At 39.7% G+C, this 27,818-nt stretch overlaps 1 protein-coding gene and 1 long non-coding RNA gene across 4 annotated transcripts; one reads left to right on the top strand and one right to left on the bottom strand.

Moving 5' to 3' along the window:
• Nucleotides 1-5,735: 5,735 nt before the first annotated feature.
• Nucleotides 5,736-27,647, top strand: FUCA2 (alpha-L-fucosidase 2). 2 transcript variants are annotated; one of them, XM_041737980.1, is made up of 7 exons: nt 5,736-6,043; nt 9,566-9,753; nt 13,241-13,580; nt 14,927-15,137; nt 15,377-15,567; nt 20,622-20,730; nt 26,215-27,647. In XM_041737980.1, exons 1-7 carry the CDS (start codon nt 5,805-5,807, stop codon nt 26,266-26,268), a joined length of 1,332 nt encoding a protein of 443 aa, XP_041593914.1. In that variant the 5' UTR covers nt 5,736-5,804; the 3' UTR covers nt 26,269-27,647. The 2 variants fall into 2 exon arrangements, with proteins under 2 accessions (XP_041593914.1, XP_041593909.1); XM_041737975.1 differs by lacking the exon at nt 26,215-27,647 and adding an exon at nt 22,657-23,199 and having other exon boundaries at nt 5,737-6,043.
• Nucleotides 6,904-13,506, bottom strand: LOC121481061. Of its 2 annotated transcripts, XR_005985177.1 has the most exons (4): nt 13,248-13,506; nt 12,737-12,971; nt 9,031-9,128; nt 6,904-7,053 (listed from the first exon to the last, which is right to left on the bottom strand). It is a non-coding gene; the product is annotated as an uncharacterized LOC121481061 (long non-coding RNA). The 2 variants fall into 2 exon arrangements; XR_005985178.1 differs by lacking the exon at nt 12,737-12,971.
• Nucleotides 27,648-27,818: the final 171 nt, after the last annotated feature.

The raw sequence follows: 27,818 nt of genomic DNA, 5'->3' as shown, positions 1-27,818 counted from the left end.
AGATTTTGTCCTAAATTTTCCCTCTTTAAATAACCAGCCTTACATTAGACAAAACTATTTTTTTCCCTTCAACAAATACATATTTTTATTCTTTTTTTAAATTTATTTTTTATTTTTATTCTTTATACTTTTTCTTACCAAAAGCATGTATCTTACTTTTCTTACATAGTTGTTTCCCTTATTATTTCTAGTAGTCTTTACTGTATTAGAGAATTCTTAATGCTTAGCAACCTTAATTGCTCCTGAAAACTAATAAGTAGTTGTGAACCTGTTACATCAGAATACTTTAGACTGTCAAATTTATTTATTTTTTTTAATTTTTTTTATTTATTTATGGTAGTCACACACACATACACACACACACAGAGAGAGAGAGAGAGAGAGAGAGAGAGGCAGAGACATAGGCAGAGGGAGAAGCAGGCTCCATGCACCGGGAGCCCGACGTGGGATTCGATCCCGGGTCTCCAGGATCGTGCCCTGGGTCAAATTTATTAATATATTTCATATCTTTAGAAATGTGTTTTTCATAGTACAATCTTAATTTCCTTCCTTCCTTCCTTCCTTCCATCCTTTTTTTTTTTTTTTTAAGTAAGCTCCACTCCCAGCATGGAGCCCATTGAAGGGCTCAAACTCACCACCATGATTTCAAGACCTGAGCCGAGATGAAGAGTCAAATGCCCAACTGACTGAGCCACCTGGTGTCCCAGAAGTACAATCTTTCAATAAAGCATAAAACATATTTACTAACAGACCTAAATTTATCTTTAGTTTCTTTATAAGACAAAAGTAAACATATATTCATTATTTTATCTTATTTATATCTATTTTAATTTACTTGTTCTTAACAATTATGCTTAGACCGCCCACAACACTTCACGAGGCATTAGACAAAGTCAATCATTATTCAAAGGTTGTTTTTTTTTTTTTTGATGAATTTTGCATAGAGATATCATGAACTTATGTAACTTTTAGAAAACACAAGCAGAATAAAAGTTTTATATTTACTGCTGATAATTCTAAAGATATGTCTATTTTAATTGAATGAGCATCTTTTTTTTTTTTAAGATTTTATTTATTCATGAGAGGGACACACACACACACAGAGAGAGAGAGAGAGAGAGAGAGAGAGAGGCAGAGACACAGGCAGAGGGAGAAGCAGGCTCCATGCAGGGAGCCCGATGTGGGACTTGAACCTGGGTCTCCAGGATCACACCCCAGGGGCAGAAGGCGGTGGTAAACCGCTGAGCCACTGGGGCTGCCCTGAACCAGCAATCTTAAATTAGCTTTAATACCAAATATTTTCCTAGATCATGTGAACTTGAAAAACATTTGGGTTAGTTTCTATCTTTCTGAGTTTTAGAATGTCCAAGCCTTACAAATGTGTGCCTTTGAACCAACTAAATAAAGTTCTTTTACAAATTAATTTTAGCAATACCATCCAGAGGTAGAGAAGATAACTCACACGTATCACATACATGGACATGCACACATAATATACACAAATAAGATATAAACAAAATCTTAATTTTGTTTCTAGTAATATTTGTGAATTGGATATTACAGGCCCAATTTTAAATACTTTTCTCTCTCTCTCTCTCTCTCTCTCTTTTTTTTTTTTTGGTCTCAGGAGATTGTGGGCTCTGTTAACATTTCATAGATGTGATAAGATTTATAATTCCAAGGAACAGAGAAAGAATGTAAAAACTTTTTTTCTAGAGTTTCAGGGTAATTGCTATCTAAAATTTATTTAAAGTACAGAACAATTTTATTCCAAGGACTTGATCTTTTATAATATCTAGGGGAACAGGCAAGGTTTGGAGATTGGTACAGGTAGGTGGCCTTTAACTTGTTTCTAGAGTTGTATTTCTAGTTTTGTAGAGGTTCATAAAATAAGGATAGTTGTTCCTACAGACAGCTTGAATATCAAGGGATTGGCCCATCTTTTAACTAAATTTGCCTCTTTATATCAAGGAGAACTTTAACTAAAATGGGAACCAAAAGATTTATGTCTTTGTAAAATCTGTAGAAAGCATTTTTATAAAACCCCTTTTTTTGGGGGGTACATAATTCAGGCTTCTATTAGTGCCTGAATATTGTCTTCCTGCAGACCATTTCTAGGAGGGCCTAGGAGAAATTTGGGTCATTTATTTCCTTAGTGAAGGGAAGATTGTGAATATAGCCGAATAATCTTTCTGATTACTTTCTAAATTCAGTAGGATCTTTTGAAAATGAGGTAAAATGGCTTTATAATTTAAAAGACCTGCTGCTGCCCAGGGACACAAATTTTTTTTGCAGTGGTGGTGGGGTAGGGGTGGGGGTCTGGGTCAAACCTGCAAGTAACATTGTATAGGAATGTCTAAAGCAAGCAGAACCTGATTATACAGCCCTGGAAGGTAGGGGCAAAGCAAACCTTATTGCCAGTCTTGGATGCTTTGGTTAAAATATTTTCTGGCTTTCAGCATTTCATGAGTAACCTATATACCTAGAACCTAGAGATTAGGCAAGAGTAATCTCTGTAAAATTTGAAGGAAAGGGAAGTTAAAAGAAGCAGGTTAAGCTGGATTTTTTTTTTTTTAAATTATTTATTTATTTATTTATTTATTTATTTATTTATTTATTTAAGAGAGAGAGAGAGAGGGAGAAAGAGAGGGAGAGAGTGTACAAGCAGGAGGAGAGGCAGAGGGACATGAAAACTCCTCCCTGAGCAGGGAGCGTGACATGGAGCTCAACAGGGAGCTCAATCCCAGGACCCTGGGATCATGACTTAAAGTCAGATATTCTTTTTTTTTTTTTTTATAAGATTTTATTTATTTATCCATGAGAGACACAGAGAGATGCAGAGAGAGAGAGAGAGGCAGAGACACAAGCAGAGGGAGAAGCAGGCTCCATGCAGGGAGCCCAACATGGGACTCGATCCTGGGTCTCCAGGATCATGCCCTGGGCTGAAGGTGACACTAAACCGCTGAGCCACCCCGTCTGCCCTGAAGTCAGATCTTAACCAAAAGAGCTACCCAGGTGCTCCGAGGCTGGGTTTTAAGAAAGGAATTAACATTGGATGTGGACACTTGTTTTTGAGTCTTAAGTTTAATTTCTACGCTTCTATCTTGTCAAGGGAGTCTGTTATAAGACTATAAGGCTAGCTGTTATACTAATAAGACAACTAAGAGCTTTTTATAAAAAAATATATACATAGGGACACCTAGGTGGCTCAGTGGCTTAGGTGTCTGACTCTTGATTTCAGCTCAGGTCATAATCTCAGGATTATGAGGGCGAGCCCTGAGTCAGGCTCCACATTGGGCATGGATCCTGCTTAAGTTTCTCTCTCCCTCTAACTGACCCCCTCCACCATTCACATGCGCTCTCTCTCTCTCTCTCTCTATATATATATATATATAATATATATATATATATAGATATACACCAATTTAATTGATCCATCATCCATCATCCAGCCATTGGCAAATAGGATCTATTAATAGTGACTCAACCCAATAAGCCTTTTAATGTCTTACCCAAAGACTCAAGTATCCAGAGAGGGCATAGATGATGTAGTAGCCCTAATGAACCAAAAGCCTACTCCTGAAATTAATCTAAAAAAAACAAAGGCCTTTGTTGCATAGGCAGTAAGGATAGCATAGTGAAAACAGGGTTTCTGGTCTCCCATGAAAATGTGAGATGCCTCCAGTCATAGATTCACTAATCTCTGACGCCAAACAAATACTTCTGGAATGAGACTTTCCAGCACTACCAAGCAACAAAAGCTGAGACAACAAAGGTTCCTATGGTCTAGAACCTCTCGTGATAAATATCCCCCAAAACTGGAACAGTCAGAGAGAGAGAGAGATACTTATTGAGGTGAATCTTGGTGGCCAGTAGAATAAAGGATCATAGATCTGGGAGGCTGACATGGTAAGTAATCTTATATTCCGCTGGCTGTATGACAGATATCCCAGGACCGCTCAGCTGCAGCAGTACTGGGATGAGATGCATCCAGTAAGTTCAAGTGTCCTGCTGATGATGCCAATTGTCAGGAAGCAGGAATTCCTGTCCCCTCAAGGTCTATCTAGTTAGACTAAGAATCAGATTGACTTGGGACAGGTGAACAGGAGAAAACTAAATTTAATCATATACAGAAGGAGAATCCACATAGGCATGGAAGTTCCAAAGAGAGTCAGGCAAAATGAGGTCTACATGTCATCCTGAACCAAGGAGAAGGGGGCGGGGGGTCTGGGACTTTACAGGGAAGGAATGCAGTTCACAGGGCAATCGGGAAGAGCAGATGTTTGGTAATTGGCTATTACCGCTGCCATACACTCAGATAAAACTTATCTCAGCTAGTAACTCTTATTCTGGGAAAGACCCCAGTTTAGGAAGGGGCAAACGTTTCTCTTGAGCCCATAGGGTCTCTATTGCCTTCAGCTCAGGATAATCTTGATGCCAAAGTGGCTCATCTTGGGGGAATCCTGCCCTCTGCCCCTAGAATAATAAAAATTATCACCCCATTTATCACTGAGGCTATTGCAATTGGTAGTGCATGTTCAGCAGATTCCCCGATCCCTGTCTTCCAGGAGAGCCCCTTGCCCTGGGAAGTTAGGGGGCCCTTATGGTGGAGCTGCGATCCTGGAGAGCCATTGACACTGCATCAAGAGGGGGAACTGCCCTTCCACCTGGGGTGCTGCTCCTATGTCTTTGCAGAGAGAGAGGACAGTTAGTGTCATTTCCTTCTTTGTTCTTTCATTAAAGCTCAATAATTAGAACCCAGTTCATGGAAGGACTTCAACAAATATGCTTTAAGGGCTGCTCCATACCAGGCACTTCTTTAAATTCAGAAACTACAGAAACGGTTGCCATCCCGTCCTCAGGAAGCTCACAGCCTATTGGGAACTCAGATCTGTGTGGTCCTAACAAAACCATCAACGGAATCCTATGTTATTGGCTGGAATGAGATGTTAATCGGAACACATGCTGGGTAGTAAGACATTCGGAAGGGAAGGCGGCGACGGAAAGCTGGGAGGAGGGGACATTTGAACAGGCCCATTAAGGGCCGAGAGGGGTTTTGCAGGAGCAGAAGGAATCAATCCTGGTTTTACCCTAAAAGTACTTATGAAGGGGAGAGGTGAGCTTCTAATGGTGTCCTTTGATCAATCATTCCAAGTTTCCGGCTGTTTTGCCCAAGCCTGCAGGTGTCTTAAACAGTCACGCGGCGGGTTTCACCTGAGCGTCCTGCAGTGATTCTCAGGGCTCGGTGACCGCGCCCAGCAGCGTCAGGGGCATCTAGGACTCGGCTAGAGATGCAGACCCCGGGCTCCCAGCCCGAATCGGACACTGTTGGGGTTTCAGCCGACAGGCCCCAGGCGGACAGCCGCAGTTCACACACCCAGAAGCCTGGTGGGCGGGTGTGGGGGGGGGGGGATACCGGGGCCCGAGAATGGGCTGGGGGTCCTGGGTGACCCGCTGGGGGTTTCCCGCCTCGGCCTCGCGGTCCAGGGTCCCGCCGAGCCGGTCGGTCCGTGGCGCTCGCCCAGTCTGTGGGGTCGCGCGGCCCCTGCAGGTGGCTGAACGCGGCCCCGCACCCCGCAGCCCGCACCCCGCCCGGCGGACACGCCGACTCGCAGCTGAGCAGCTCGGCCCGCGGGAGCACCGGCCCGGGCCGCAGACACTCCCTCGCCCTCGCCCTCGCCCTCGCCCTCGCCCTCGCCCGCGGGAGGGCGCCTCCGCCCCGACGGCGCGGTCAGCTGACGGCGCCCGGGCCTGCTCGGCGGAGACGCGGAAGGACGCGCTGGGAGCGAGCGGGGCGCGCGGTCATGCGGCCCCCGGCGGCCCCCGGGCTCGGCCCCGCGCTGCTCCCGCCGCTGCTGCTGCCGCTGCTGCTGCCGCTGCTCCCGCCGCCGCCCGCCGCCGCCCGCCGCGCGCCGCGCTACGACCCCACTTGGCCGTCCCTGGACGCCCGCCCGCTGCCCGCCTGGTTCGACCGCGCCAAGGTCGGCATCTTCGTCCACTGGGGCGTGTTCTCCGTGCCCAGTTTCGGGAGCGAGTGGTTCTGGTGAGCGCGCCCGCCGCGGGCTTCCCCCCGCCCCGCCCCGCCCCCCCGGGCTGCAGCCAGGCCCCCCCCCCCCGCTCCCGCGCTCCCCCCCCCCGCTCCCGCGCTCCCCCCCCCCCGCTCCCGCGCTCCCCCCCCCGCTCCCGCGCTCCCCCCCCGCTCCCCCCCCCCCGCTCCCGCGCTCCCCCCCGCTCCCCCCCCCCCGCTCCCGCGCTCCCCCCCCCGCTCCCGCGCTCCCCCCCCCGCTCCCGCGCTCCCCCCCCCGCTCCCCCCCCCTGCGCTCCCCCCCCCCCTGCGGCTGCCGGCGGCGTCGGGCGCCTCGCAGGTGCTGGGCCGCCGCACGGTCCGCCTCCGCCTGGTCGCCTCGCTCAGCCGCCCAGCGACCCAGATCCTCCCAGCTGTGCGGGGGCGCGGCAGGAGCGGCGAGGCTCGGGCCTGAACCGTCGTCCACACTCCGTGTCCCGTCGCTGTTCTGCCATGAAGTGTGGCTAAGACAGGAATTAAGGGGATGTGAACTTAGGTTCACTTGGGCGTGCACCGGCTATTTATTTATTATTTATTTGATTATTGGAGTTCAATTGGCCAACATATGGCATAGCACCCAGTGCTCACCCCCCAGTGCCCCCCTCAGTGCCCGTCACCCAGGCATCCCCCCCCCCCGCCCTCCTCCCCTCCCACCACCCCTAGTTCGTTTCCCAGAGTTAGGAGTCTTTATGTTCTGTCTCCCTTCCTGACAGTTCCCACACATTTTTTCTCCTCTCCCTTTATTCCCTTTCACTATTATTCATATTCCCCAAATGAATGAGAACATACACTGTTTGTCCTTCTCCGATTGACTTACTTCACTCAGCATAATACCCTCCAGTTCCATCCACGTTGAAGCAAATGGTGGGTATTTGTCGTTCCTAATGGCTGAGGAATATTCCATTGTATACATAAGCCACAGCTTCTTTACCCATTCATCTTTCGATGGACACCGAGGCTCTTTAAAGTCAAGATGTTACCACGTGTGGCTGTAGGAATCAAAAAAGAGGTTCTAGAAGGAGGCCTAGTCAGTTAAGCATCTGATCTCAGCTGGGGCCTTGATCTCTGGTGCCAACTTCAAGCCCCTGTTGAGCTCTGCACTGGGTTCCCAGAGCCTACTTAAAAAAAATTCTAGAATGTTAGCCTAAAAAAATTCCCTATTAATAGATTATTATATGAAAAGTGCTGCACAAAATTGCTCTTTAGGCTCTCTTGAGATCTATGTAAAAATGCACATGTAATCTCTTACAATTTTTAATTGTTTCATATAACTTTGCCGATTAAATACTTCAGGTATTAAATTCTTCAAGATAGAAATGTTACAAATGTATACATATATAACGTGCACACATATATAATATATTCTTGTGTAAAATAAGAAAATAAAGGAGTATTTAACTTCATTTTATACTATATACATAGTACGCATCCAATTTAATATATGCAATGTATAGTAGATACAATAGAGTATAAACTAGGTATTATATTAACATTACTTGTATACATTGTACCACTTTCTACTGAGACATTGACTATCTGCAAGCAGTAACCTTTTTTTTTTTTTTTAATTAGGCCAACTGATGTCAAAGAACTGTGTAAACTATGGAGTACTATTCGTATACTCTTTTGAAATCAACTTGTAAAACAAGGGACTCTTTCTTTCCCCTCTACTGTATATAACCAGACATTTTTACTTCAGGATTTTATAAATCTGTTTGCAAGTTTACTGCTATAAGGCACTTTGAATTTATTTTTCAATGTTTCAGATTAGCCAGGTACAAAACCAGATTTTCTTCCCCTCATATCAAGATTTTCTTCCCCTCATAACGTATAATAAATTATATGTTATCATTTTGTTTAAGCAGGAATATTAGGTAAACATACATTTGGTGCTAGAAGAGGATTTGATGTTGAGACTAGTGCTGTACCAAAAATAACTAGTTTTGAGTCATATTATTCTTTGCAATGTTTTTTTTCATTTTCTACAATTAAACACAGGGTTGTTTATTTTGACCTCAATAAAGATACTGCTTATATAAAACTAACTAGAGAGTGCCAGGTGGCTCAGTTGGTTAAGCCTCTGCCTTCAACTAGATCATGATCCTGGTGTCCTGGGATCTGGTTCCACATCGGGCTTTCTGCTCAGCTCGGAGTCTGCTTCTCCCTCAGCCCATCCGCCCTGTTCATGTTCTCTCTCTCTCTCTCTCTCAAGAAAGAAAAAAGTGTTAAAAAAATTACTAGAATATATTTCTGATGGTCTGGAAAAAAATCTGTGAAAGATTTTTTTAAAAGCTTTTATTTATTTGAGAGAGAGAGAGTGCACAAGTAGAGGGAGGAGCAGAGGGAAAGAGAGAGGCAGACTCCGTGATGTGTGTGGAGCCCTACCCAGGGCTGATTCTCACAATCTTGAGATCATGACCTAAGCTGAAACTAAGAGCCAGACACCTAACCTGCTGAGCCATCTGGATGCCCCAACCCTGTAAAAGATTCTTTAATTATCTATGATTTCCCTCTGCTCTGTGTCTTCTCTAAATCTCTGCTCCGCACCCTAATTTGACTCAGGACAGTCAATGGTGGAGATAAGTATATCTGACTGTCCTTAATGGGAATTCAAGCCCACATATAAAGGATGGATTGTTTACAGTAAGTGCCTCTTTTCATCTCTACTAGTATGGAATTTGAAAAGTAACTAGACTGTAGTAGAGAATGCAGGTTCAAATTAAACCTTGTTGGGAGAAAAAGAAATCCTTTATCTTTGTTCAACTTTCTGACTGTCCTGTCCCAGTTTCTCTTTTGTAGTTCAACTTAAAATGCAAAAATGCATCATGGATCAATTAGGATACTTTCATTTCAAGGTACAGGAAACCTAAATAAATGATGTAATAATAGGGTTGTTTTTTTTTTTTTTCCCAACACAGCAATAAATTTAGAGGCAGTTGTCTCATTGATGAAATCAAAGAACTAACCTATTTCGGTCATCCACAGCTTGTTGACTTGTCCCTTCATGGTCACATGGTGACAGCCAGGCATTGCTTCACACAACCTTGTCCAAAGGCAGGAAGGCCTTGCTCAGAATGAATGCATAACAAGTAATCCTTAAAGGCTGAGTCAATATATTAAAATAACAGTATCATCTTAATTTTACTGTTGCCAACACCTTCACTTGTTTTTTGCTAGTGAATATAAAACATGCATGTTATCTTCCTTTTGAAGACTGTGGCTGATGTTGCAAAGGATGATATAAAGATACATACTACATGCTGTGATTTAACCATGAAGAATTAAGAGCAAATAGGTGGTGGGGTAGTCTAGAATGTTCAGAGGAATAGATGGAAAATGAGAGTTTATATAAGCTTTCTTTAAGGCAAAGTCAAACTAACGGGGAAGTGAGAAAGAATCTAGGTAATATTTGAGTAAGGGGGAATTTGTAAAGGGAGCTGGGGCAATTATTTCAAATGTTTATATGTATGCTTTATATGTTGTTTCTCTTTCTCCCTTTAGGTGGTATTGGCAAAAGGAAAAGATACCGACATATGTGAAATTTATGAAAAATAATTACCCTCCTAATTTCAAATATGAAGATTTCGGACCACTATTTACAGCAAAGTTTTTTAATGCAAACCACTGGGCAGATATTTTTCAGGCTTCTGGTGCCAAATACATCGTCTTAACTTCCAAACATCATGAAGGTAAATAAGTGCGACATTTACAAACACTGACAATTAATTATGAAATATAAAGTAGTTCTTTCAGAAGAAGAAACTAAAACACATGAAATCAGTTTTCTCTTAGGAACAGCAGTTAGTGGCTACTGATGTTTGCCTGTAATTAAAAGGACCATATATTCCATCCAATTGAGAGGCATTAGGTTTGTAGAAGGATCAGACACCCTCACATAAAAACAAAACAAAACAAAACAAAAAAAAAAAAGAAAAATCACATTTTGTTATGTGCATATTTAACGGTATTTCCAAGATTTCATATGAAGCTATTTGAAGTGAGATGTGGGTTGCAGCTCCCAAGCTTATAATTATAATTAGAATTGCCCTCTTAACTTTTTTTTAAGCCATAACTTAACTTTTAACTTTTAAAAAAAAATATTTTATTTATTCACCTATTTGAGAGAGAGAGAGAGAGAGAGAGAGAGAGAGAGAGTGGGAGGAAGGGCAGAGACAGAAGATCTCAATCAGACTTTGTGCCCAACCCAGAGATCATGACTTGGTCTGATACCAAGAGTCTGACACCTCACTGTGACTGAGCCACCACTTTCCTTTCATTATACCTCTGTAATGCATTCTGGGAAGGCTCCATCACCATGGGGATTGTGCTTATGTAGTCTTGTGTCATAACTGACACACTTTGCTGCACTTTTGGCCAACTCTTAGATGGCCAAATGGTGGACAATTTGCTAGTGATGAAAGTGACACAGATCACCTGGAAGGAAATCTGTGGACCTGTAATGGTGCCCGTAAATGTCAGAGGTGGCAGAAGAATATCCAAAAGGAAACACAGTGGTTGTATTCATCAAGGTTCTCCAGAGAAACAGAACCAGGTGGAAGTATGATAAATAAAAAGAGATTTATTATAAGAAATTGGGTCAAGGAGTTGTGGAGATGAGAAGTCCAGGCCCAGGAGAGCTGGCAATATAGTTCTAGTCTGAGTGTAAAGGTCTGAGAACCAGGAAAGTGGATGATGATTTAGGTTCTAGTCCAAGTCTAAGCCCCCAGGCAGGAGAAAGTGTGAGGTCAGACAGGCAGAGAGAGTTCTTACTCAGTCTTTTATTCTGTTTAGGTTTTCAAAAATTGGCTGAGGCCTACCCACACTGGGGAGAGCAATCTGTTTACTCAGTCTACCTATTTAAATGTTAATCTCATGCAGAAACACCCCTGTGGACATACCCAGAAAAATATTTAATCAAATATCTGGGCACCCCGTGGTTTAGTCAAGTTGACACATAAAATTATCCATCACAGTGGTCCTACATTAATAGGAGAGTTTCCACCCATTACTGTTCCAGTATCCAAAAGATCAAGGAAACATCAATAAATTGTTACTATCCCAACCACGTTACTTCATTTGACAATTTCCTTTGCATGGCCATCTTTGCCTTGGTATAAGCAATTTTGCCTCAGTGCTTTCTCCACGGGTAGGGAGGGGAATAGAAGGGAAGAACCCAAACCAAATATCTGCAATTATCTTAGAATACTCTTCCCTTTGGGTACATTCTAGTGGCTTAATGGCTTTTTCCTATAGATGTTTCTATTACTGAGGTAGATATTTAAAAAGTGTATTTGCTTGTGAACATGTTGATTTTCTGATGTCTAGGAACTCTAAGTTGTATGGCACAAAGTATTACATAGGGAGATTATTTAAAAATAAAATAACTTTTAATGCTACCTTGAGGACAGATAATGAAGCCCACATTTGTAAACTTTCTAGGACTCATGTTTTCATTGCTTTATGGAAAAAAACCCACTGAGCTTAATAGACAGGAAGATCTCTCTGTGAGCTTTTATGGTGGTGACAAAGACCCTTGTGGGTTTTTTTTTTTTTAAGATTTTATTTATTTATTTATGAGAGAGAGAGAATGAGGCAGAGACACAGGCAGAGGGAGAAACAGGCCCCATGCAGGGAGCCCAACGCAGGTCTCCAGGATCAGGCCCTGGGCTGAAGGCGGTGCTAAACCGCTGAGCCACCCGGGCTGCGCCCCCTTGTGGGTTTTAGTACTGTCTGGCAAATAGAGACTGTCAACTTGAAACATTTATTATTATTTTAAGTAATCTCTACAGCCCAACATGGGGCTCAAGCCCACAACCTTGAGATCAAGATTTGCATGCTCTACTGAGTAAGCCAACCAGATACCTCCAAATTGAAATATTTTGAATAGGACTTTAAATATTGGCACTGCATTGAAGCTTACTACAACCACCTTTGGAACAAGAGTGAGCTGTTTTAAAAGCTTCTTGAAAATGAATCTGAAGACTGTGTCAATCTTAAACTTGTCCTACTTTATGAGAGTAGATACAAAGTGCCTTATGTGTATCTATTCTTAAAGATTCATTTAGATTTCAGTGGGATAGTAACAATGTACTTATGCTCCTGGGCACTAATTAAAATTTTTGAGGCCTTTATATTATTTCAATTTATATAGAATTTCTAATGTTTTTAAATAGAATAATCTAAATGCAAATTTTTTTTTTTATATATTTTATTTACTTATTCATGAGAGAGACAGAGACGCAGACATAGAAAAAGGGAAAAGCAGGCTCCTTGTGGGGAACTGGTGCAGGACTTGATCCCAGGACCTCGGGATCATGACCTGAACCGAAGGCAGATATTCAATCACTGAGCCACCCAGGTGCCCCCAAATTCGTTTTAAAATATGAATCATGTCAAAGTACTTATTTAATGGCAGACACATTATTTTTCTTACCCACTTAGTTGGTAGGTAATTTCAGTAATTTAAAGAGAAACATCTAAGTTTATGAATTTAGAGAAGGATGAGATTACAAATGGGAATATTTTAAAGTATAGAACTACTGGGGAGTAGTGTCTTTTCCCCTTCTGGTGATAAATGATGAACGATGAGGTGAAAGATTTACTATTAGATATGGATCACCAGTATTCTAAGACTCATGCTACATAAAATTATCACCAAATCAGGAAACGTACTTTGATCTTTGGTTTAGGAGGCAAGCAAGACTTTTGCAGGAGTGCATGTCAGAATCTTCATTATAAGTAGTAGCAGTCATCGTTTAGCATGGTAGACATGGAAGATGTTCCCATCTTAGCTGTAATCTGCTTGTGTTGATTGTTGATTTTATGCGAGACCCTGTGCTAACAGTTGGCTGGGGGATATATCAGGGAACACTGCAGGTTTCATGCTGCCCCTCAAGAGGCTTATATTCTAAGAGGAAAAATATAGGAGATATATCAGACTACACAGACTACACAGGGGTACCCAGAAAGTTACTTAAAAAAACCTTGGCTCCACCTTGTTCAAATTCTCATTTGTTGCTCATATAAAAGCAGAACATGTGTATGAAAGAGTGCCATAACACAGTTGTAAAAGTTTCTGTATGTCACATGTACTATCTAATTTGTTTTGGCATTTGTATGGGTGGAAATTTGCTAAACAGATTCACATTCTCACAAAGACTCAATATAATTGTGCAGGCTTTACCTTGTGGGGCTCAAAGTATTCCTGGAACTGGAATGCTGTAGATGAGGGGCCGAAGAGGGACCTCGTCAAGGAACTTGAGGTGGCCATTAGGAACAGGACTGATCTGCGTTTTGGACTGTACTATTCCCTTTTTGAATGGTTTCATCCACTCTTCCTTGAGGATAAGTCCAGGTCATTCCAACAGCAACAATTTCCAGTTTCTAAGATGCTGCCAGAACTCTATGAGTTAGTGAACAAGTATCAGCCAGAGATCCTGTGGTCAGATGGTGATGCAGATGCCCCTGATTACTACTGGAACAGCACAGGCTTCTTAGCCTGGTTATATAACAAAAGGTGTGTATGCTATTAGATTGCTGTAATGACCCTAAATGTTCCACATACATGTATAATGTTTGAGTTCCCTTGCTTTGTGAAATACTCCCTTTCAGGTTCATCTATGGTGTGGGGTAGGAGGAAATCCTTGTAAATAATGTCTCTTAGATATATCAGATTTTACTCAGAGTAATCAGTCAGTGAGAGTTACAAATCAGGAGTCAAATACAACTCAACAGTCTGATTTTGAAATCACTAAAATCACAAAAAAAATTGGAATCACTAAAAAAAAATAAAATAAAATCACAAAATCAAGAACTTTGAAAACATTAATTTTGTGGGTCCCCCTTTTCATCTCCTATTGAGACAATTCATAACTTTGTGATTCTGTGCTTTTTAGTTCCTCTTTTCCTTCTTTTTATCTTCTGACTCTTTGATACTCTTTGCTGCTCCATCACTGTCACTCTTGTCTGTCTCCTCCTTTCCTACATCAGCATTCTCACTTCCTATTCTTTACCTGTTGCTTTCCAGCATGTTCCAGACTGCTCCATTAGAACAAGGAGTTCTGGCTATGGTCTTCTATTAGGCTTAAACCACATGGACCAAATTTATATTTGTAACTAGAAAATACTCAGTATAATGCTCTGAAGTCAAGGAGTGTTCTACGTGCGTTCCCTGGACACACACGTAGGTGCACATAAGAATACTGTGGGGAGCTCTCGATACTTATAGCAGCAGTGTCTTCAGGTACTTCTAAAGGGTAAGGAGTGGGAATCGGTCACTTCAGCTTGTAAGTCAAACTCTCTTCTATGTGGGGAGGTGCAGGAGCTCTGATAATAATATTATGGGGATTATTTCATGCCACTATAAATTCCATGGTGGCAACATTCAACTTTCTGAAGATTTTTCAACATCAGGCACAATTTTAAGAGAAAGACTAGATTATATATATATATGTATATATGAGATTCAGTCCTAGGTAAGAAGAATGTTTTGAGTGTAAATTCACTTCTGGCTATCATTCATAATATGTGGGACAAGGAGCTTCAAATAATAGTATAATAGTCTTATAAGTGCTGTATGTGCTGGTTACTGAGCTAGGTGTTTTACATAAATTATTTCTGTTCTCATAACAGATGGGGAAATTGATTCTTCAGAGGAGTTAGGTCACTTACTTTGGGGAAGGGAGCTTAGAAAGTGACAGAGCCAGGATTGCAACCAACCCAGATATTTGACTTCAAAACCATGTTCTTTGCATTGTATTATGCTATGATTATTTTTAGGAGTGGATTTCAGTTAGATCTCTTTTCAGTGACATTTCCCTTTATGTAAAATATTTTATATTTTATTTAAAAATTATATTTCAGCCCAGTTCGGGACACAGTTGTCACCAATGACCGGTGGGGATACGGTACCATATGTAAGCATGGCGGCTATTATACCTGCAGTGATCGTTACAACCCAGGACATCTTTTGCCTCATAAATGGGAAAACTGCATGACAATAGACAAGTTTTCCTGGGGCTACAGGAGAGATGCTGGGATTGATGACTATCTTACAATCAAAGAGCTAGTGAAGGTACAGTAAAACTTCTGGTGACTGTTAAAATAATATTCTTAATTATGTGAGTGTGTGAAAATTATTTTTTATAATTTATATAGGTCAGTGGTCTGTATTTTATTCTATTTTCTGTGTTTGTTCTTCTGGATAGTGATTACATACGCAGGTGTAAGCACATAAATGCAACGTATTATTAACACATTCACAGTGGAATTGTTTCGTCTACCTAAGAACTTTATTTATTCTTAATTTTTTAGCAACTTGTAGAAACAGTTTCATGTGGAGGAAATCTTTTGATGAATATTGGGCCCACACATGATGGCACCATTTCTGTAATTTTTGAGGAGCGATTGAGGCAAATGGGGACCTGGCTGAAAGTCAATGGAGAAGCCATTTATGAAACTCACCCTTGGAGGTCCCAGAGTGACGATATCACTCCAAATGTGTGGTAAGTTCTTGTTACCAAGTACTATTTGATGGAGGAAGGCATCTAAAATTTCTCAGAGATATAAAGAGAAAAGTAGTATAAAAAAGGAAATTGGATGCATGCCTATTTATACAAATCACTTTCCAAACTTCAGAAGAAATGAGCACATTTTTGAACACTTATTGTTTATCAAATCGAGCTTAAATCTTCTCTGGAAACTTCCTAATAGTGGGCAAACTTTAGTGAAAAATAGTCAGCTCTTATAAAAATTATAAGCCATTCAGAAACATGAAAGATGTTGAGTGGGTTAATACAAAAAGGAAGATTTCTGTTTAGTCATGATGTTCCATCTTATGAAATTAGCTAAAGAGAGGTGCCAAAGGGCAGAAAAAAATATTTGAAATCAGCCCAAATAACAGCATTATTTTAACTGAGAAAAGAACTTATAATTTGTTCACCTCGTTCTAATAAATCTAACCTGAATTTTTTAAATTTATCATTTTAACTTGCTAATTTTTCTTTTAACTAAAATTTTCTTTAAGAAGTCTTCCTTCAGGCTAATGTCTGAGCTTTGCAAGGTTCCATGTGCCTGTGAGTACCTGAACCACACTCTGCAAATATGGTGGTTTCTGATGTGGGGTCTTAAAATATATAAATACAAAGTAGCAACAGTGAAGCTTTAAAAAATTACCTTTCATTGTCACCAGGTGAATATAGCTGACCAAGTATAAATCAGAAGATTAGACTAAATGTCTTTCTTTGATCTTACTTGACTTATGACTTAAAACTAATTGTCAACTCACTGAAGATAATAAAGTAAAGCCATCTAGACAGAAGCAACTAATTGTAGAATTTTATAATGTCTTGGGGAAGCCACAGTGAGAACTCAATACCAATCCTTCATTTTACAGAAACTAGTTTAAATCTGGTTTTAAAATTTGTATTGGGCATATATTTGACAACAGGGGGTCTGATCACAATCTCATAATTATTAACCATTTTTCCATTAAATTTTATTTCACTAAATAAAAATAAAAGCCAAATATTTAACAAGGGCTGTGAAGCCCCTTGTCTGACTCCTGTGGACTTTGCCAACCACATGTGGCCCCCATTCCCCACTGGAGCTCTTTCCTGTACGGTGCATGCTGTCCCTCCTTTCTGTAGTCATCTGTAGACTCTCAGGTTCTTACAATCCTTCAAGATTTCAGCCCTGGCTCACTGTCACTGTCCCCAGAACTACTCTTCACATCACTTTTAGTGATTTGAATACCTATATTCACATTTCTTTTAATTTGCTGACCTCTCGGTTCCTGTTCTCTCTCTTCTGGGATCTTGTCCACTCTACCTTTGCTACACCCTATTTCGGTCATGCCCTGGATCCTGCATTACCAAGAATTGCACCTTTTCCATGCTCTCATTTTGAAGCATTCTGTTGTGTTCCACCACCTTTTATATTTCAGCTCACTCCACACAGCACTTTGGTGTCTGATCCACTAATGATACCATCTGTGACTCTTTTTTTTTCTCTCCCTCAGCCCTCTTCCTTATCCAGGTCAGATTCTGTGGCTTGTCACTCCACTGCATACGTTCTTTCTCTGTTGTACTCACTTGACTTTGATTAAAACCGCACCTTTGGTTAAATTTAGCTCTCTTTATTCCATGACTGACCATGAGTAGCTACATGTGACTGAAACACACATAGACACACACCCACTCACACATATTTCCTGGTGTCCTGGATCCCATCCCAGATTAGGCACTCAAGGATATTATCCTAGTGGTTCTCTCCCGCTCATCTTAAATTTTCCCTCTTTGTTAGATCCTTTCCTGTCAGTATACAAATGTGTTATTTCTTACATCTTAAAAAAATACTCATGGAATGCCTGGGGGGCTAAGTGGTTGAGTGTCTCCTTTGGCTCAGGTCGTGATCCTGGAGTCCTGGAATCGAGTGCTGCCTATGTCTCATGAATAAATAAATCTTTAAAAAAAACAAAAAACCTCTTTAACCTTTAGATTTCCAGGCATCTCCCCATTTCACTCCTTTCTTTTAGAGTAAAATATGCTAAAACAATTTTTTTTTTTATATGTTAACTCCAATTTCTTGCTCCAGTTTCCTCTTGCCCCCACTCTGGTCAGGCTTCCACCGCCACACTTCATAAAATTGTTGTTACCAAGGCCCTCGATAACCCATCCTTTCACAATCTAGGGTCACTTCATGGTCCTTGTTTTCTGAGTTTATGGCAGCATCTGACTCTGTTGATTGCCATATCTTCTTGTTGGCTGCTCCTTCTTAAATGTCTTTTGCTAGTTCCACCTCCAGTTACCACTAAACCTTCAAATACCCTGAGGCTTAGTCCTTGGACTTCCATTCTTCCTATTTATCTTTATTCCCCAGGTCCATTCTATTTATTCCTCAGGTGAGCACATCCATTTTCACAGATTGAAGTGCCTCTTAATACCAATGGCCTCTACAGTGCTGATCTCTTTTCTTGAACTCTACTCATATCTTCAGCTTCCTAGTCAGCATTTCTTCATGGAGGTATAAGCACCAAAACTGAGGTCCTAGTTTTTAAATTTTGCTCTACACCAGCTCTGTGTACAATCTTTCCCAACTCAGTTAATGGCAGCATCATCCTTTTAGGTGGTTGTGAGGCCAAAAATCTTGGGAGTCCTTAGTTCTCCTTTTATATTTCACAGCCAATCCATCAGCAAATATCATCTTTCTCTTTGAGGTATACCTAGAATCCAGCCACTTCTCGTCCTCTCTTGTGGCAACTCTCATCTTTTAAGTCTCTATTATCTCTCCCCTGGATTCTTTCAGTAGCTTAAGTGATCTTTCCATTCTTGCTCTTTTCTGCTGTAAAACTTTTTAAATAATAAAGCTAGGTTATGTCACTCTTATGCTCAAATTCTTCCAGTGGCTTCCAGTCTTAGAGAACAAGCCAGGACTAATAGAGGCTTACAAGGTCCTAGAAAAACTGGCTTCTTGCAGTGTGTGGGTGGCTCAATAAGTTAAGTTCCTACTTTTGGCTCAGATCATGATCCCAGAGTCCTAGATCTAGCCCATGTTGGGCTCCCTGCTCAGCGGGGGGTCAGCTTCTGTCTCTCCCTCTGCTTCTCACCCACTCATTCTCTCTCAAATAAAAATCTTAAAAAAACAAACAAAAAACCAACCTGGCTCCTTGCTGTCTCTGATCTTGTCTCCCATCCTGCCATTCCCTCATTCCTCTCCTTCTGTCCTCCTTGCTGCCATGTCAACAGGCCAAGCATACTCTTGCATGAGGACTTCTGTGCTTGCTATTCTCTCTTCCTCCAAATACTCACATAGCTCCCTCACATTCTTCAGGTCTCCTCAATGCCACTTCCTCAAAGAGGACGTCCTTGATGATTAGATTTAAAATAACACCTATACCCCTCCTTTCTAACCTAGCATGCTCTGTCCTCACCTGGCTTCAGTTTGCTCGATAGCACTTAATCATCACCTGTTCATTCTAATTTTTCCCACTATCATATAAGATCCATGAGGACATGTTCAGTGCTATGTCTCCAGCTCTAACAGTGATTAGGATTTTAAGATTTCAATATGTATTTGTTGAAAAATTAAGTAAAAGAATGAGTTGTTTCCTTTAAACAATAGCTTATTGTTTTTACGTTTTCTCCTTTTCTCTCATTCATCCTTTAAGTCTCAGATTAAATATCATTTTCTTGGAGAGGCTTCTTGCTGATGGTCTAATCTGAAGAGATCCATCCCTCTGTTATGGTGTTTCACTTTCTTTTTCTTTCATTGTGCTTGTCAAAACTCACAGTGATGTTATCTATGTGATTATTGAACGTCTGTCTTCCTCATTCTAGTCTAAGCTCTGTAAGAACAAGAACGAACTGTGTTTTGTTTTCTGTTGTATTCCTAACACCAGCCTCAGTACTTGGCCCAGCACTGACACATACATGTTGATGAGGGAATATGAAGATTTGAATTAGCAGGTAGAAAGCCATTTACTCTTGCATCTTACCTTCTTTGCACCTATTTCCCTGCCTATTTTCAGCCCTATGAGAACTGTCTGATGAATATTAGAAAAATGTCTGTCCCTTTTAGTAGAGGGGAAGTAGGGGAAGGAGTTACTAGTGTATTATGATTTATAATGACAAGTATATATTTGGTCTTATCTCCATTTCTGGCGCAGAGCTCCTAAAACTCTTCGAATTTCCTGAGTGATGAGAACTATAAAGATTTCTTTTGTTATGTTGCCAAGGTGACTTTTTCACTTCACCAAAGGGTGAGGCTGGTTGCCAGGAGATCCCACCTTGCTATTACAGGGTTGAATCTTACAGGAACCTTCAACCTCCAGGTTGAGGAGAGAAGCTGGAGGTTGAATCCATCACCCATGGCCAATGGTTTAATCAATCATACCCATGTAATGAAGTCTCCATAAAAACCCAAAAGGATGGGGTTCAGAGAGGTTCAAGATTGTTGGGAGAATGTGCACCTAGAGAGTTCATGGACGGTCCAAGCCCTTTCCCCATACCTTGCCCTAAGCATCTCTTCCCTCTGGCTGTTTCTGAGTTTTCTCCTGTTATAATAGACTGGTAATCCAATAAGTAAAATGTTTGTGAGTTCTGTGAACTGCTGTAGAAAATCAAACCCAAGGAGGATGTTGTTGGAACTTACCATCTGTAGCTTATGGGTTAGAGGACCAGGTGATAACCTGGACTTGTGATTGGTGTCTAAAGTTGAGAGTGGTACAGGCAAGTAGTCTTGTAGGACCAAATCCTTGACTGTGGAAATCTGGCACTATTTCCCAGTAGATAGTGTCAGAATGGAGTTGAAATTGCAGGACATCCAGCTGGGGTCTGAGAATTTCTTGGTGGGTTAGGGAACTCCTCTCCAGTCCCCAGCACACACGCTGGAATTGGGAACCCCCTTTGGGTGCTTTTTATTCTACCATGGAGTTATTTTTCTTTCCCTATGCTAATAAACACATTGTTAAATATCTATTGCATGGAAGTGTCTCTATAAAATAATTCCAACCAGACCTATAATGAAAAATATTACTCTGCTTTTCTCCCTTTTTAACCAGGTACACATCTAAACGTAAACAAAAATTGGTCTATGCCATATTTCTTGAATGGCCCACATCAAGAAGTCTATTTCTTAGCCAACCCATAGCTACTCTGGGAGTAACACAGGTAAGGAGATTTTATGTTTACTAATTGTCTTTATTTATGATCCTTTTATAACTCATAAGAGTACAGGTTTCCCCCACTATCTGAAAGCATTCCAATGAAACCTTTCATAAGCTGAAATGATATAAAGCAAAGGAGCATTTACCATTAATTTATATGGAAGTTTTTCTGAACAGTCTCAGAGCCCAAAGATAACCTCTCTTAGGCTCTTCTGATACCTTAGAACACATCTTGCTAATGGATGCACAAAACACTGAGATACAGCACAGATGCTCACAGACACAGTTCAAAGCTATGGTAGCTTGATGCTGAGATGCTGAGTGTAGGAAGGAACTTGCTGCCACTCCCATTGCTGCTTTGGGTGTACACTGCCTCTAAAATGGCTCTCTGCAAAACAAACACTGAATGCTATTTTTCCTTTTTTTTTTTTTTTTGTAAAAGTGAATATCGTCTTCAGATTTCTTTCAGTTACAAAAACAGGTACTACTGTAGGTCTTTCATAAAAGTGAAGTGACATAACACAAACTTTCAAAATGTGAGTGATACCTGTAATTTTAAAATGAACTTAATTAATGGCAATGTTTGGTCAAATCTTTGAGAATTTTCTTTCATTTCCCAGAAAACAAAACTTGTAATAGATTTTTTAAAAGATTTTATTTATTTGACAGAGAGAGAGAGAGAGAGAGAGAGAGAGAGAATGAGCAGTGGTGGGGGGGGGGGTTGAGGAAGAGGGAGAAGCAGACTCCCAACTGAGCAAAGAGCCTGATGTGGGACTTGATCCTAGGACCCTGGGATCATGACCTGAGCCTAAGGCAGATGTTTAACTGACTGAGCCACCCAGGCGCCCCCAGAAAACTAAATTTATAAAACGGCTATTTTATCTCCATGAGTGTCAACATAAAATAGATTTCTTTTTCACAATTATTTTAGGTTGTTCAAGTTCTGCAAACATCCAAAATGATCTGGAATCCATAAGTACATACATACATACATATATAAAATGAATTCACATTCTCCCCCAGACATCCCATCCCAGAATATATCTGAATAAAAGTAAGATGTTGTGGCCTTACTATTTTAAGGTCATTAAAAAAATTTGGAGAAAGTTAATCTAACAGTTGTAACCAACAGATCTGATATTGAGTTCATTTGGATATATTTTATAGCTTATTTTTAAGAAGCTGACAATTTCCTTGGACATAAATCGTCCATATGCTTCTCCTTGTGTCCTTTTCCATATTTCATTTCTAACACTGTGACTAATATCAGGCAGAAAGGAAGATGGAAATTCAAATTTGATGTTTAATTACAGCTTAGTAGCCCGGGTATGACATCATTTTTAAATTTTATCTATATGCTGTTTGGCTCCTATTAATACTGTTATTGAAAAGTTCATAGGTTTTGTTTTTGTGTTGCTCTACGTGATAGGCAATGTTTTCTGGTTCAAAATAACCACAGACATGTAGAAAATTATTTATATCTAAATCCACTTAGTATAAGACTAAGGATATAAAACAATTACAGTAATAATTGATCAGACTTATGTACTGTTGATTAGTTACTAGAAAATCTTAGGAGGAAGGGTAACCAGATTGGGGAGGGGACCCTTCTCCATACATTCTGTGTAAGAACTACACAGATCTTACATTGGATTGATTCCAGAGTAATTTTCCCTACTCTGACACTATTCAAACTGTACAATTCTTCTTTTCCAACACTTGCACACTTTTATATGAGAGGAATACAGAAGCAAGACATATGTATGCACTCATTTGGATCAAGGGTTAAAATAGCTTGTGAACTAAATAAAACCAAAAGATGAGTCTCCTGACTATAGTGTTTTAAAGAAATACCAGCCACTCTTTCCCAATAAAGTGGGTGAGCCAAAGAAATACATTTGGAAATATTTGTGTGTGTTTTTAATTTCAGATTAAACTGCTGGGACATGGACAGCCACTTAACTGGACTTCTTTGAAGCCAAATGGCTTATTGATAGAACTGCCACATCTAACCTTACATCAGATGCCCAGTAAATGGGGCTGGGCCCTGGCACTAACTAATGTGATCTAATTTGCAACAGAGAGGTTCATGCTGCAGGTACACCGAAGACTAGAAAATATCAGATTTCTATAATTGTAGCACACAGAGAAAGCAATTGTGAAACTGGTCAAGAAAACACAATTAATTATTTAGGCAAATCAGCCCTTTTGGCTCTTACTCATGTTTTTCCTAAATTAGCCATGTAATTGTTTTAACTCTTCAGTGTACTTTGCTATCAAAGTCTCTTCACATTGAATTTATCTCCATGTGTTATTAAGAACTGGAGACTTCTGTTTACAGTAGCTAGGAACTGGTGGTGGTAAGGACTGAATTGTGTCTCTTGAATTGTGTCTCAAATTCCCACGCTGAAGCCCTAACGCCCAATGTGCCTTTGAAGAGGTAACTAAGATTAAATAAAATAAGAGAACCTGATCCAGTATGACTGGTGTCCTTATAAGAAGACAAAGAGCCACCACGGGTGCAAGCACACAGATGAAAGGCCACATGAGGACACAGGGAGGAGGCACCATCTTGCAAGCCAAGCAGGGGGGCTTTAAGACAAACGAACCTGCCAACACACTGGGCTCTCAGCCTTCAGAATTATGAGAAAACATATTACTGTGGTTTAAGCCACCTAGTCTGTGATATTTTGTTATGGCAGCCCTAGCAGACTAATACAGATGGTAGGTATATAATAAATTTGGCCTAATTCATATATTCAATGCTCATAGTAATTGTCTTTTTATCAGAAAAATTGCTTTTTTTTCTCTCTTGGTCATAAATCTGATGTATTTTTACTGTAGGTATTTTAAAACATACAAAGATGCTCAAAGCATTTTAGAAATGCTAAAGCCATTGTTTAGATCATGACTATTAATATTTTAGTAATATATTCTTTCAGGGTTTTGGAGGGGGAGTGATTGGAGTGTGGGATTGGAGGTGTAGGCCAATTTTTGTAGGTGAGCTAATTTGAACTCCAATTTAAGTTAATAAATATGTTTCCTATATGTGCCTTCAAGCAAATTGAATTTGAAAACCTAACTGAAAATTAGGAATTCTACTCAAATCTAAGAATGAAGCAAAATAATGAAGTAAAAATAATATTGATTTTGATGTAAATTTAAAGGAATACTGATAATAGAACTCGCTCTCCTTAACAAAAGATGTTTAATTGGCCAGGTCTTTATTTGAAGTACTGCAGGTTCTATTTTGTCACATTAATCAAATGCAGACATCTCACTTTTCCAAAAAAATGCTTCAAATAGAGAATGAAAAGTACATATTTATTTCCTAAAACATGCTAACATTGAAAACTTTTTAAAAAATTACTCATTGTTGAAGTTTCTAAAATTACCAAATTTTTGAAACCATGCCAAGGTATTTTACATAGTTCTGAATCCCAATTAAAATTTTATTAGAAATCCAACTTGGACAGACTTATATGATCCCAAACACTAAACTAATAAAAAACAAAAAAAGGGAGTTATTTAGTAGCTATGAGGGAGATAAATGACAAAATACAGTTCAGCATTTAACCCAATTATATGAAAAAATATCTGTGATATGAGAACAAGAATTATAGTAAGGATAACTAAAAATCAGATCTCTCATTACCTATTTTAAGCCAATAGTTTATATCCTCCCATCAATCCTTTTCTCAGAGTTATTAAGTAGGTACAAAATGGCTTGATTTGAATTTGAATTTCAGTAACTTCTGATTTTCCTTTAATGACTAGAGAAATGCTGAAAGCAAACCAAACTAGATTATTGGACTGAATAATCTAGACACTGATATTTTAGATATGGGTATCACTTTAATAAGATTCTCATTTTCTTATTAGTACTGTAGCAAACAACATAATTATCTAAAAGGTCAGGCTCTTCAACTAAATATGAATTGGGACAACAGAATACAAGACAGATGTTTTGCCTTCTGTTCATTTCAATTTTGTAAGTTTCTGAAAGACCTAGTTAAATAGAATCTTCCTATCTTCAAGAAAATAAATACTCTTGGGATCCCTGGGTGGCGCAGCGGTTTGGCGCCTGCCTTTGGCCCAGGGCGCGATCCTGGAGACCCGGGATCGAATCCCACATCAGGCTCCCGGTGCATGGAGCCTGCTTCTCCCTCTGCCTGTGTCTCTGCCTCTCTCTCTCTGTGTGTGACTATCATAAATAAAAAAATAAAAATTAAAAAAAAAAAAAGAAACAAAAAAAAAGAAAATAAATACTCTTATCAAATTTTTCTACATACACAGTGACATACACATTTATACAAGTTTGAAAAAGTTGAAGCAGTTTTAAATAATCTCTGTTCAACCAATTTACTGGGTTAACTGAAGCTTTCTATCTGCTTGGAAGAGCATACTGATTGATGCCTAGGGCAAGCTACATGCTTTCAGGTAATAGATTTCTATCTGGCACACCCTTCCCTCCAATTTCTACTTGCTGCAATATATGTCTACCAAGCTGAATTGAATTTGTTACTATGGTGGGTTGAATGGTATTCCCCAACAGTTCAAGTCCACCAGGAAGCCAAGAATGTGCTCTTACTTGCAAATGCTGTCTTTGCAAATGTAATTCAAGTGTTGAGCTAAGACCATGCTGTACATAGGTGGGTCCTCAATGAAAGTATCCTTGTAAGAGAAAAAGAACACAGACACACAGAGAAGGCCCTGTACTGAGGCAGGGACTGGAGTTTATGCTATAAGCCAAGGGATACTTGGGCCACCAAAAGCTGGGAGAGTCAAGAAAGAATTGAACAGTCTTCTCTAGAGCCTTCAGAGGGAGCATATTCCTGCTGACACCTTGATTTTGGACTTCCAAGTACAAGAATGCTGAGAGGATAAATTTCTGTTGTTTTAAGTCACTCAATTAGTGATAATTTGGTATAGCAGTTCTAGGAAACTAAAACAGTTACCAAATAAACGGACTATGCCAGTTGAACTTTTTATCATGATTATACAAACTGATGACATGAGTTTGAAGAGTTGTAGGTTCTGCAAAAATCAAGCTGAACTTTGGAAAGAGTAGATAAAACTGTGTTGCTCTTTTAAGGGAGCCTGGCTAGCTGTTGGTGGAACATGTGACTCTTGATCTTGGGGTTGTGAGTTCCAGCCCCATGTTGGGTGGAGATTACTTAAAAATAAAATCTTAAAAAAAAAAAGTGTGTTGCCTTTTTAAAAAATTTAAAGGTGTTAACTATGGGCAAAACAGTTCTAAAAGACTGGAGGAAAATATAGCAAAAATCTACAAGAATTCTGTATCCTTGGCTCACACTATATAATGTAAAGCAATGTATGTGATTTGTACAATTAGAGGATCCCTATAAGCAGAACCAATATTAAAAAGAAAAGACCTGGGTCTTACAGTAAATATTTGACAAATAAACATTCTTTAAGTTAAAATATCTAAGAATAAGTTTTTTTCTTAAGATTTTGTTTGTTTCAGGGAGAGTGCTGGAGCGAGCACATCAGCTCGGGGAAGGGCAGATGGAGAAGCTGACTCCCCACTGAGCAGGGAGCCCAATTTGGGGCTTGATCTCAGGACCTGGGATCATAATCAGAGCCGAAGGCAGATGCTTAACTGACTGTGCCACCCAGGGACCTCTACGAATAAGTTTTTTGTGTGTGATTCCCTGCTTTAAGTGACCTTGTGGATTAGCCCAACAACTAAGGGTCCCAGATAAGAGGGCTCTTACTGTGTTAGTTGAAGACAAATTTGTAATGTCTAAGACCAATTAGCTTCAAATACATGTGGTTTTTACCTTGTCACCTCTTCACTTGCCACAACTCCACAGTGTAGAAGACTCCAGGTGAAAATTTTCAGCTGACCAGATTTTGATCCTTTTATAAGGCCACACCTGTTCAGTCTCAAATATTCCTTGGATGAAATCCTGGGTTAATACTGCTGGAAGAGATGCATGCCCTATTACATACACATTCACTAATTTTCCAAAAATGCAGTTTTTCTGTAACCCTATTAGAAAATAGTATCACTATATTCTGTCAAATTTTGAAAAGAAGCATTTGCTCTCCTCACCACTTTTACATTTGTTTTTTCTTTTCTTTTTTTAAACATTGTAGACATAGACTCCCTAGCAGTTGACTTTGGGCCTTGCCTGGCCTTAGAAGAGACTTCACAATTCATTCTGTACCTTCTACTACCTAGCTATATGTTATATTGGAGGAGCATAAAGTGATGTCACTTAAAATATTCTTATATTACTGAAAATGTATCTAATATATTGATGATCCATTTATTTCTGCCCTAATTATCCTTATAAATACAGAATATAGATTTAACTAGAGGCTATGAATTATTTTTCAGAAAGAAATGCTATTTATTTTTTCTAAACAAAAAAGTTAAAGCATCAATTATATTACCAGTTAAAACTTGAAAACTAGCATATTCTCCTAAAATAACAGCAAAAAAATGCTATGGGACAAATAAATTAACAGCTGTAAGGTATTAACTCAACAAAACAATATTTTACTAAAATATTTTTATTGCAGTAAGATATTTACTGTGCTCAAAATCAATACAAAGTTATTAAAATTATTTACATACAAATGAATGAAACTATGTAGATAATAATAGCTGTTGAGTAAACAGCATCAGCACTTTAGCCTCTAAATAACTAATTTTCTAAGGATTGTTAACAATAGTAAAAAAATTACTGATCATGGTTGTTAAATTCACCGATTTCCATAAAAAGAAAAGTCCTTCATCAGGTTTATTTAAGATAAATGATTTATACCTTTGAAGAGTAACTGGAGAAAAGTCTGATTCCCTCATGTATACTGCTGTCCAGTGAACTTTATGATTAAATAGTACATTTTCTAAACTCCACACCCAGATTTCTCCTCAGTATTAATGTCAATGTATACTACATTTCGTATTCCATTAAAAAAAAGTACACTAGTTTTTAGTCAGTTTAGAACTAATGTCCAAGGAGTAACAAATATCTACACTGTGTACCCTCAGATATGACCACAAAAACTAGTCTGTTGGTGACTTTAAAAAAATATATTAAGATGCCAAATAAATCTATT

This window comes from Vulpes lagopus, chromosome 2 (assembly GCF_018345385.1).
Source record: "Vulpes lagopus strain Blue_001 chromosome 2, ASM1834538v1, whole genome shotgun sequence".
NCBI lineage: Eukaryota > Metazoa > Chordata > Mammalia > Carnivora > Canidae > Vulpes > Vulpes lagopus.
The sequence above is the reverse complement of the archived record's forward strand: the minus strand, read 5'-3'. Positions and strand labels throughout refer to the sequence as shown.

What these genes read in the sequence shown, in the direction of transcription:
- FUCA2 (XM_041737975.1), top strand. Translation starts at nt 5,805, where the DNA reads ATGCGGCCCCCGGCGGCCCCCGGGCTCGGCCCCGCGCTGCTCCCGCCG. An exon ending in TTCGGGAGCGAGTGGTTCTG is followed by an intron (nt 6,044 to 9,565) that starts GTGAGCGCGCCC and finishes TTCTCCCTTTAG; the next exon opens with GTGGTATTGGCAAAAGGAAA. An exon ending in CAATCAAAGAGCTAGTGAAG is followed by an intron (nt 15,138 to 15,376) that starts GTACAGTAAAAC and finishes TTAATTTTTTAG; the next exon opens with CAACTTGTAGAAACAGTTTC.